General features: G+C 39.4%; 1 protein-coding gene across 7 annotated transcripts in view; it reads right to left on the reverse strand.

Annotated features, from left to right (window-relative positions):
- OMA1 (OMA1 zinc metallopeptidase) overlaps positions 1-9,840 on the reverse strand; it is an 83,612-nt gene extending 73,772 nt beyond the window's left edge. Inside the window, exons 1-6 of one of the 7 annotated variants that reach the window (XM_083846710.1) lie at positions 8,577-9,821; positions 7,387-7,915; positions 6,699-6,927; positions 5,485-5,658; positions 5,282-5,389; positions 3,448-3,576 (exon numbers count right to left, since the gene is read on the reverse strand). In XM_083846710.1, coding sequence (XP_083702836.1) covers positions 3,448-3,576; positions 5,282-5,389; positions 5,485-5,658; positions 6,699-6,927; positions 7,387-7,895 — 1,149 coding nt within the window. In that variant the 5' untranslated portion in view covers positions 7,896-7,915; positions 8,577-9,821. Of the gene's footprint in view, positions 1-3,447; positions 3,577-5,281; positions 5,390-5,484; positions 5,659-6,698; positions 6,928-7,386; positions 7,916-8,104; positions 8,265-8,296 lie in introns of those variants that run through there. The other 6 variants (XM_083846708.1, XM_083846709.1, XM_083846704.1 and 3 more) reach the window with 6 other exon arrangements.
- Positions 9,841-11,544: the final 1,704 nt, after the last annotated feature.

The following is an 11,544-nucleotide window of genomic DNA, read 5'->3' on the forward strand; positions in this document are numbered from 1 at the left end:
CAGTGGCTTATATGATTACTTTCTTTAAACCCAGTACAATCTACTTTGTATGGTAAGCAGCCCACAGTATGGAATACAACCATAAACATTTTCATGGGAAAAAAAAAATCACTTATTTGCCATGATTATCCCTCACCACAAGGTGCAGATTGCCCTTGAGAAATCAGACTGGAAGACATAAATATGACCAAATACTCTCCCTTTTGTCTATGTTCTGACAATTTATTAACAGGCACTAAGAGACAGTGGTAGCTTTGTCAAATTGTTATTTATTCATACAACCCAGGATGTTCTGGCACATATAATTCATGTACATTTGGGCAGCCTTGTCCTACTGTATCAGGTTAGAGTAAAGGCAAATCAGGACTTGTTAAAACAGCCTGCTCCTGCCGAGATAAGCAATGTGTCAAAGCATCCTGATCTCAGCATAGATTAGGAAATACAAACAGAAGAATGGGGATGTGCAAGGTTAGTGAAGAAGAAAAGGTTTCATCAGCTCTTTATTTGGTCAAAGAAGCAGATCTTCGTTACACGTTCCAGTAAAAAAAAAAGTGAAAAACAGAGATGAAGAGCACCAAAGAAACGGTCCAATACTTTGAGTATATAAAGATATCGGTAACTTTTTGTTTCTTTCTAAAGTAGTGAATGTGCTTTTTTTATTTACTAGGTCAAAAATAAACTTAGAAGCAATCAGAGCTTGTCCTCTACAGTTATATCCAAGCCAAATACACTGATATAAAATATCAAAAAAGTAAGCACTGATGACAGAAAGCACTGAAAAATTGACAACTAAAAAGTAAGCTCTTCACTTCCTTACAGACCTTGCACATCACAATTACAAAAGTGTTTTTAAATCCTCTGAAGATAAAGTCATTGTTTGAAGTGGACTATGTATTTTTAATTGCCCTGAAAAGTGCTCCAAGTCTACTGGAGGCAAAGATACCCCCAGCTGGTCTGTCACATATTCCTGAAGCACCATTCCTCAGTTAGCAAGATCGACTTTTTTTTTTTTTTTTTTTAAATTATTAAGCACTTTACAATGAGGAATAGAAACTGATAATGGGCAAGAGGACAGCACAAAGCATTAACTGAAACGGATGTTTGCACAAGCAGGTTGTTTTCTACTTCTTCAGTTACAACCACTTTCTGGAAGCTTTACAGCAATTTTAAGTAAGAAGGTAAATTTGAGAGCTAGGAAACTGGTGGTGTGAATGCATGTGTAGTTTTAATAGACCATCTAGACAGAGAGCTTTGGGACAGCAAGAAGATGGCCACAAGATCAGCTTTAAAACTCCTACCTCTTAAACAGCTTTGTGTTTACAGTTAAGCAGCAGGGTATTACTATTTACCTCTATCTGTAAAACTGTACCCAAAACGTGGTTGTATTCTGAAAAATAAATACTACTATTTGCACTGCTAACGCAATCCCTGGTTCAGGACCAACCCATGCTACAGAAGCAAGGATGCATCTGAGGAAAACATCACCCTCTATCTGCTGCTGTTTGCTTTACTTTTCCTCTGTGCATCAGCTACTAGTCAGAGACGAGCAGTAGCCTAAACAGACCCTGATGTGATACCACACAACAATTCTCACTGAATGTGTAGCTTTCCCAGGCTTATGTTCCCATATAAAATAATTTCTGCTCTAACAGCAAAGGGAACATGTTTCAGTTCAGAAATACATGACTAAAGAACAACAATGAACGAATCCTTTGAGAAAACTCAAGGCAAGCGAAATCACTAGCACTGGAGAAAAAGGCAGGGCTGAATCTAACATGTGAAAAAGCCTACAAAGAGTCACTAGAAATTACTTAAAGTCAACAACAAAAAAGCAAACCATGGTCAATAAATAAAAAAGTAAAGCACCTGAGGTCATAAATGAAGAACAAATACTGAAAGAGAAGTGCGCACTGCAATGTGGCCTAAGCAACCATTTCACAGAGTAGAGCCAAACATTGCCATGATAATAAGGGCAAACTGGGATGCTAAAACATTAACAAGTAAAATATGGCTATGGAAAAAGAAAATGAAGCATCCAGAGAAAATGAGTAGAAAGACTTTTTTCCATGTAAGCACAATAGAAAAATGTCGAATGGAGGAAGCAAACAGATGTTGCACTCACAGGTGAGCAGCAAACAAAAATTCCTATTCAACATCTTTTGTATATGGAATACATTCTTGCCAATAATAATCACTTATTTACTCAGCATTACATATGGATACATTTAGTTTTATTTAAGGTAAGTCTAACCACTGTTTTAAACCAAGACATTACCGTACAGTATCTCATAAACGATAGATCTCTCCTATAGCACAGTAGGACCAAGAAGGGCTTAAAGCCAGATTCCATTTGCAATCTAAAGCCCAACTCCAATGTACAATGCCAGAACATCAGCTGCAGTAGCCTAGGAGAAAAGATGCTGACAGGGAACTAAATCTTGCTGTCGAAATTATGAGCAGTGTCAGGATTGATTCACACTTTGCTTTTTCCCAATTCAGGTCTTCAAAATGCTGACTAGCATTCATCAATGTATTGGTTTCTTAGCTACTTGTAGAAATATCCAAGCTCGTTAGACGTAATTTATGCTCACAATCCACATGTCTATCCATTAGCATAATAACTACCAAAACAGATTGGTTATATTTAAATTTCTGAAGAACCAGGTGAAATATCAGATAAATCATCAAGAGAAGTCAAAGAAACCAAAGAGCTATTTCACTGCATTCCAGATTCAAGTTTTATGATTTAAAGAAAATTAAAAAAAAAAAAAGAAAAAAAATGGATAACTGTCCAGAAGCAGGCAGTAAACTAGACAGCAGGGAAAAAACAGCACCACTATAACCACTGAATTTTACTTTATGGGAAGTACGCTGTCTGTAAAGATTATTTCAGTAAGTTTTATTATAGTATAGTTTCTACTTTAAAAGAACATTTAGACTCACAACTTCCTTATCTTGAAATCCACAAAAATGTATTTAAAGATCCTCTTTCCATATATTTTAGTTTGTTTAGAAACATTTTAGCAACTACTCAAGATAAAAACATGGCATTTTAAAACTTTAAAACGTGAGATACATTTCAAACAGGCAATCATTTAACTTAATTGGCAAGCAAGTGCTAAGGGCCCATCCAACTAAATCCAATCATTATTTAAGATCTAAAGTTTTTCAAGATGACAAATGAGAATATATATCAACTAAAGCAGATGTATATTTATAAAAACATATTTCCTTCAAAAACATACTGATATATTTATTTTTGCTTATAATCTCTCCTCTGCTTTTTTCCCCAAACATACTGTTCAGCGGTACTATCTCCCCAAGACTATAAATGTTTTTCCATGAACTCTAGAAGGATAATAAGAAATATTTCAACACGTTTGCAATGAATGTCAGAAACAGATGTATTCAAATAAGTTGTGTGAAGTATTCCATAGTCAGGCTTACCTCCTGTAACTTACTCTGAATCCACTGGCCAACAACCGCCAAACTATCACGAGGACAGATGGCCCAAATCATAGTGAGAAAGATGAGTGATAGGAAATCCAAGAAGTGAACCAGACTGGCTTTCTCTGCCTGGTAACAAAAAATGGTTCAGTTTTCATTCATTACCGCCTGTTTTTTGTTTTTGAAGAACACAATATACTTTCAAAACACTATAAAATCGCTAAATTTTATTCTATGCAGCCACAGGAACAAGCTCCTGTGCTTGAACCAAAACAAAACAAGAAAAAAACAACACAAAACCCAAAACCACTTGGATACAAGGTTCTTTCAGTATAGAATCCACACCAACTACCTAAATACAGCTGGAACAAACATATTTTGCCTGTCTCCCAATTGGAAAGATTCAAAGCCTGGGATAAGATGATGGCAGTATGCAGACAGAGTTCTTTAGTAAGAAGCCCATGAAACAGTTGGAAGGAAAAACCCATAAAGACCTAGAAGACTGTTGTTTACATTAACTTGAGAAAAGACACGTCAGTTAGACAGAAACACTAATGGAACAAGTAGAAAGTAAGCAGCTCTACATTTTTTTGTCTATTGTGTTCTTCTAATTTCAGAAACTAAAAAATCCTGAAGAATAAAACTGAAATTATTCTGTTTTTCAGACCTCTATCTGACGTACAACAAATTGATCTGAGGACTGAAAAGTCAGATCATGCCATACTTTTCTCTACGCCAGGTGGGTGACACAGGTTCCATACAAAGAAGGTAAGCTGTTTTTATTCTGAAAAACATTTCTGATAAGTTTAGCAAGTCTAATTTGACTCAGCTGAACCCCAAGCAACTACGACGTGAACATTGTTGCTCATCCAAAATCATACAAGTTGCAGTAAAACTGTTCTGGATTTTCACAGCCTTCAAAACATATTTACCTATTTCCAGATTATTTTGTAATTTCATCAGGATGTTTATGCCTAAAAGGTCCTTGTTATGTCTTCTCAACGGATGGATAGGTAACGGATGCATTTGATTTTTAAACTACATGTACAGATAGAAGACATTTTGTATGCAAAGCAGCACTTTCAAGCAAATCACCTCAATCAAGAACAGTATGAACCCTATTTCTACACCATACTCTTTTTCATAGTTGCACCTTCAAAGCACAACAGAATGATTACATCCATTCTTTAGTGCTTCAATGGCAAAGAACTACCAATTTCAACACAGGAAGGACATAAAAAAAAAAATAAGTTTGTGAAGGCAATCATCTCTAAATGCAGAATCAAGCTCCGGGCATTCTGGAGTTTTGCATTCCAAAACTGTGCCCCTAAAATAAAACACTATGCATTTCAGAAGAAGGTATTGAAGTATATCTACTTATGTAGATATTAACAAATCTAGGAGTAACAAACTGAGTTGCTGAGTGCCTCCAGTTTCTTAAGTCTACACTATAGGAGGAGAGACATCTACAGACCAAGTTCTAAATGACTGTTAATAGTGAGCCATAATCCATCCATGCACTTATAAAAAATAAAAAAACACTGGCAGACATTGTGCTAACACTGACTACCAAAGAAGACTTCAGGCAGCTCTTATATGGAGTTCTATTATTCATGTAGTAATAACTTGCAAGTCAAATTATAAGAAATAACTTAAAAGTTAAGTTATAAGAATATAAGAATAAACTGTATCAGAATACTCTCATTTCAAAGTCAGTTTTTCATTAATTAGAAAGAGTCACAGTGAAATTTTGGTGGGTAGTGAGTGGAAAGATATTAATTATAATTGATTATAATTATTTAAAGAAAGCTGTGTAAAATTCTTAAATACTTACTGCATGTTCCAGCACAGCATGAGCTATTTCATGTCCCAGAATGAAAGACAGCTGATGGATATCAGAAACTGCATTTAGCAATCCAGTGAAAACAAATACTTGACCGTTCTGTGAACAAGACGGGGTGAAAATTAAGTAGAAGGTAAATAAATGAAATGCTCTTTCAATATTACTAACAATTTTTCTACTTGGGTTCAACTTACTGGAAGCACAAAAGCATTTACTCCTGGTTCATCTACCACATGGATAACCCAGTCGAGTGCCGAGACCTGTGGGACGTCCTTATTGCTCTCAGATAAATGACCAACAACGCTCTTCACAACCTGATAGCGCGCATCTGTCTCAGGCAGCATTTTACTTTTGAATTCCTCCATCCACTGAAAGAAGAATTCATTGATTGCCACGCAGAACAAACACACAGTAAATGACTACTTGGTAAACTAATTTAGAGGCTATGAACAACTTCTTTAAAGCTCATTTTTTATACATTTTTTCTTTCATATAGCCCAACCCAATATAGCAGAGTTCATGCTTTCAGACTCACTATCTAAAGATTTATAAACTTAAAAGGAAGTAAACTAACCACAGATCAAAAATAAGGTACTCGCTTCCTACAGCCTCACATTGCTGGTATTTTCCTAATACACACAGTTAAGCTTGGCATCACAATTTGGCAAAGCTTTCTGTATCTTTCTGAATTCCCATTTGAATTTATAATTTCTTTATAGCTCTGTATTTCTTTTGTACCTTCTAAGTTGGTCAAACTTGTACCAAAGATGTAACAGAATATGTCTTAGTACTACTTCTGCTATGTTCTTCTCTCACATTCTCTGTAATTCATGAATACAGTGACATTTGTATATGGCTGAATGTTTTGAGTTTCACTGACATTAGAATAGCAAGTCACAGAACTCAAAGTCACAGAAAGCAGAACAATGGGCAATCTAAAAGACAGCTATTAAAGAAGAAGGAGCTGATCAAATGGAAGAAAAAAAAAGTAGAACTGAGTGTATTATACTTTTATTGCCTCTATCAGACTTTTGTATTTACTGTATTACAAGAACACTGTTAGAAATGTTTGCTACATACATGCGATGTGTTCTTCAACCATCACGTGTCCCTGAATGATTTGCTGGTGAGAAGGTAACTCTTAAAAAGGATAGGGATAAGATGAGGGGGTAACTTATGGGTATGCTCTGGGGGGTACTGAGCACAAAGTACAGCAAAGTACTGCATAATCCTCATTCCTGTTAAGAGGTAAAAGAGAATCTGCTTGTCAAGAAGCATGCCAGAGAACAGAGCTATAGCCTTTACTTACAGGTTAAATACCTCTAGGTGTGTTTGCCTATCTCACCACTAAAACAATATAAAGCATTAACAGTTTTTGAGTGCTTGTTATTTTTCTTTAAAATCTTACCATATCATACTCCATCTGTGACAGCTGCCTAAAATGCTCTTTTCCAAACACCAACAGCCGGGCACGCCCAGTGATGGGTGTCTCCTCCAAGTGAGTAAAATAGAACACGACAAATAAAACTCCTAAGCTACTGACACCCAGGAGTATCTTCCATTTATTTCTCCTTGCACTTTCCTTAAAAAGTTCCCGTTTATTAGGAGGAAGTGCCTTCCACCAATTTCTTATGCTCCTGTAAGACACAAACAGCTGTCAACTTAGGACACAGTTGAAAAGGGGGTTGTTAGCATCTGCCATTGCTCTACTCTCTATTGCATTCTCACCTTGTGAGAGCTTAAGAAAGGTTATAATCTACTTGACTCCTACTCACCCTCTTCCTTTCCTCCCCCTTTCCTTTTCTTCCCTCCCACAGGAAGAGAAGGGGGAAAGCCCCTTAGTGTCTTGGGGCATTCTACCCTCTACCATGTATAGGCAAGGATTAGAAGGTCAAAAGACACATCTAACACCTCCGATAACGGAAAATAATTTCTTACTGAGCAAACTGTCAGCCTAGGCCCCAGTTCTGCAAAACTTTCAAAAATATTAAAATGAAAAGACTACAAATACACCTATCACTCTCTACAAAGAGCGATGAACATATGCACGTCTTTGCACAATAGAGTCTTACTCTGAGAGTAAGATAGAATTTTACCTGCCAAGAATGATTGCAAATAGTTTCTGAGCTGGCTTAACAATAATCCAGAAAAGGGGAACAGGTGCAGCCTGAATTGATGGTGATGTGTGAAAAAACCTGGTGATTTGAATGTTCCAAGCAGAAAAATGACTTGGGTGTTGCCCTGCAGAACTGATTTGGAAGGACGTAATCCTCTCCCCCAGAAACGGAGAGGACTGAAAGCAAAACCGTCCTGAACTGTGATGTGCATTCTTCCATACTTCTGTTTTTGGGACGTTCAAAAGACACCTCTGTCCTTTACCAAGAAAGTTTCTATAGTGGTCAGGGCTTCCAGTCAAAAAATAGTTTCTAGTATTTCCACTCAAATTCAGCCTTCGGCATCTATCTTGTATAGAACTGACTTGAATTTGGCAACGTCCTGTGTAAGACTTGTAGAGCTTATTGTACTTCCCCTGCTTGGTCAAAGAAGCCAAACGAAAGAAAATACAGCTCCTGCCCGGCAACTTCAGACCACAGATGATATTCATAACCTCTTTGGTCGGTTAATCTGAAACAAACAAACAAACAAAAAGGTATTAAGAAAGTCACCCCAACAGGAAACCTTGAACTGTTACTTCATCTGAGCAGGTATCTCCTATTTCTTTGCCCAGGCAAAAAGAGTCACAGTTACAACTGCACCCTGTTGCAAATCTAATATATGACCCTGCCTCCAACTGTAACAAGCCCAGCGCCTCACATTTTATCACTGAGAACAAAACAGTATCCTTGGTTATTCTTGCTCTTTAATTACAAAGAGACCAGAACGCCTGCAGGTGCTCCTCGTGGAACAGCTCTGTGCGCACCATCCCCTTTCCACCCTGGGCTCCTTGCCACAGGTGCCGTTCGCACACCCTGAGGAAAACCGGGATTTATCGAGCATTTCGCTAACATTTTTCTCCTCTTCGCAGGGCTCACCCGGCCTGCAAACGCAGCGGCCCCTCAGCAGCTCCCAGCCGGGCAGGCCCCAGCTCCCGGCCCCGGCCCCAGCCCCGCTCCCCTCAGGAAGCGGCTCCCCCCCGACTATCGCGACTATCGCGACATGCGCAGACGTGAGGAGGCGCGGGGGGAAGAGGGAACGTGGCACTCTGAGGCGGCCGGGGAGGGGGGGGGGAGACGTGCTGGGGATCCGCTGGCGGGAAACTTCTCCTCCGTTGGGCTCCCCTACTCACCACCCCAGCAGGCGGAGGAGGAGGAGGAGACGCCGCCGATGCCGGGCCGGGGCGGGAGGAAGACGGGAGGAGAGGAGACGGGACGGGACGGGACGGGACGGGACGGGACGGGCCCAGCACCGCCCCGCGCCCGTTTCCGTCCCCGTCCCGTTCCCTCAGGCGGTGGCGGCCTTCGCCCCTCCCCCCACACCTCGAGCGCCTGCGTCCGCCATTTTGTGGCGGTGCCGCCGCCCGGCCTGGGCCCTGTGGGGAGGCGGCCGTGGACCGGGGGTCTCCTCAGGGGAGCTGGGGCAGCCCCTCGCCAACCCTTCCTTCCCTTCCCCTGGCTTTGCCCCTCCATGCTGTGGTGAGGCCTGTGTGTGTGTCCCTGACTGCACCCACTCTCAGCTGGGTCCCAGGGTTTGACAGTGTGGTGGTCCCAAGCGTGTCCTTCAGCTTTCTGAGCTCGTGAGGTGTGCCTTGGGCTCTTTTGCGGCAGTTTTTGGTAATCTGAAGCATCAAAGTACTTACTGCTACAAGAGAGCTCCTAACAGGCTTGTGGAAGGGAGCAGTGAGCTCTGCTACCACAGTGGGAGGTGGGGTCTGGCTATTACCAGTCCCAAGAAAATGCCAAGTTGCTAACACTTTGTAACTTTTGGCCTACCTATCTAGCTGGCAGAAGCACATCTTAAAGGATGCATCGGGCAAATTACGTGAAAAAAAAGGTTATTTGACAAATGAAGGGGTGAGTCTGGAATGTGGGTGGTAAGGATTGGGCACCCAGGCTTCCTATGTGTCCTGGGGCTTTGCTAAAGGCCCTTTTACAGGGAAGGGAAGAAGCCCTGATCGTAAAGTTCAGCAGTCACATACACTCACTGAACAAAGTCAGGTATCATTCAATGTTTGCTGACATCTCCAGTTGTCCATGCCTTTGTACTACCAAGGCCCTCTCCTGTGACAGTTTATAACCATTTATTTCAGCTGCCTGAGAAAATAGATCATAACTAGATTTTGGAGTCCAAGCTGAGAAGGAACCTCCCGTAGTGACAGAAAGTCTGTTTTCAGTAGACACAATTCTTTTAAGAACTGTCCAGCCTCCACTATAGTAAGGAGCCTAATAAGTAAAATCTGTCAGTCAATTAGCACAGCATTAATTTTTGTGATTGTCAGCTCCAGTCATGAAGGCAGATGAGCTGTAGCAGGAGAAGAGCCCTTAGTATAACCTAAGGCCTGTGTGTGTCCCAGCTGTCAAGAAATAAAGAACCAAGATGGAAGTTTTCATGGCTGTCTCCTGATGTTTAAGGTCTTTATTTCTTAGACTTTGTATTTGCCTGCTTTTCCTATTTTCTTCATCTAGAATTCTCCACTCCTAAGCCAAAAATGAATACTTTTCTACCAATTGCACCGTGGAGCAAATTTCATTCTTCCACCCCACTGAGTCTCCACTTTATTTCAAATCAGCTGAAAATCAAGTGTGTTTTGTTGTTGTTATTTTCTTTGAATATTTCTTTTTGGCATCATTTCTTTCTCCAATCACATTATTTAACTGTGCATAGAGGGTATTGGAGCTATTTTTGCATTCCTGACTCACCTAAATTCCTGTTAAACTCAATGGATATTTTGAGTGTGTAAGGATGGGGCTAAAAATTGTATTCTGCACTTCTCCACAAGTGGTATCACTTATAATTAAGCTTTCAAAGCAGTCAAGCAACAAATACAGCACAGGCAATTACAGTATCTTTTTATCAGATACCAACACAAAATGTCTCTCTATATGAAAATCTGGTGAACAGTTGAGCAATTGGATAATGTGGTGTTTTCCCCTAAATAGAGAGCTAGTTTAAAAAATAAAAATAAAAATCTAACTAGTCATTTATACATGGTTGCTCTTGAATTTTAATGAGTACATATGTGTATAACTTTTTTTTAAAGGAAACGAGAGAAACTTCTATGATTTAAAGAGATGGTTAATACTGATTTTGCAGCTGAGATTTTGGTTACTAGCCCCATCTCTTCAAGAAAAGACTGCAATTTGCATTTCTGATGAAGACCAGAAGCCATGTGTAGATGTGCCCTTTAATATTAGTGTATCACTGTATGTGAGTGGTCATACTGAACTGAATGAGATTTTGTACGTGTATGAAATTATTCACACAAGCAGTTGCAATACCAGAGTGTCTTTTTTGATGTTTTGAGTCTTTGTCTCAGAGAGTTGAAGCTTTTGTTCAATTTTTAGTGAGAGGGTGTGTGTTACATAGAACACTGAAATGTTAAAACTTATAAATCTCTTCAGACTGTGTACTACTATTCTATGTAGTTTATTTTATTCTGAGTTCCAGAATCATAGAGTAATTTAGGTTGGAAGGGATCTCTTGGAGGTAATTTGGTCCAATCCCCTCTTCAAAACAGGGCTAACCTCAAAGATAGATCCAATAGCCAAATATGAAATCCAATAAAAATAATGAAAAACAGATCAACTGTAAACATAAAAGATTTTTCTGTATATACCGGTGGAAACCTTTTTGTACTAAAGTCTCCCTAGTATCATTTTTAATCATCACTATTTAATAGTTGACAGTTAAAATGTATAGTATTCAAGTGGAAAAAAAAATTAGCTTTTACATCTAAGCAAAAAATAAATAAATATTAGCTGAAGTGACAGTTTTGTCACTCAAGTTTCAATGTAGCTCACATCTGCTTATTAAGTGTCAGGCTAAAATCTTGGCAGAAACAATACACTCCATCAGCCTTCTGCAAGTCATAAATTGGATTTAATGCCACTTATGCTTGTTTGACCAGCGGAAATCCCAGGAGTTCACATGAACTTAAAAGACTAGTTAACACTTCATTAGTATCAAGGGTTTCCAAATGTCATTCACTAGCAACTTGTCTAGATCCACTGAGTGTACTAACGCATATTAACTAACCCTCCCTTGTCCCGCTGACATACCAGTCTGTGGATGCTATTAGGTATTTAATCTTCGTTAAT

Source organism: Anser anser (genome assembly GCF_964211835.1).
Source record: "Anser anser genome assembly, chromosome: 8".
Lineage (NCBI taxonomy): Eukaryota > Metazoa > Chordata > Aves > Anseriformes > Anatidae > Anser > Anser anser.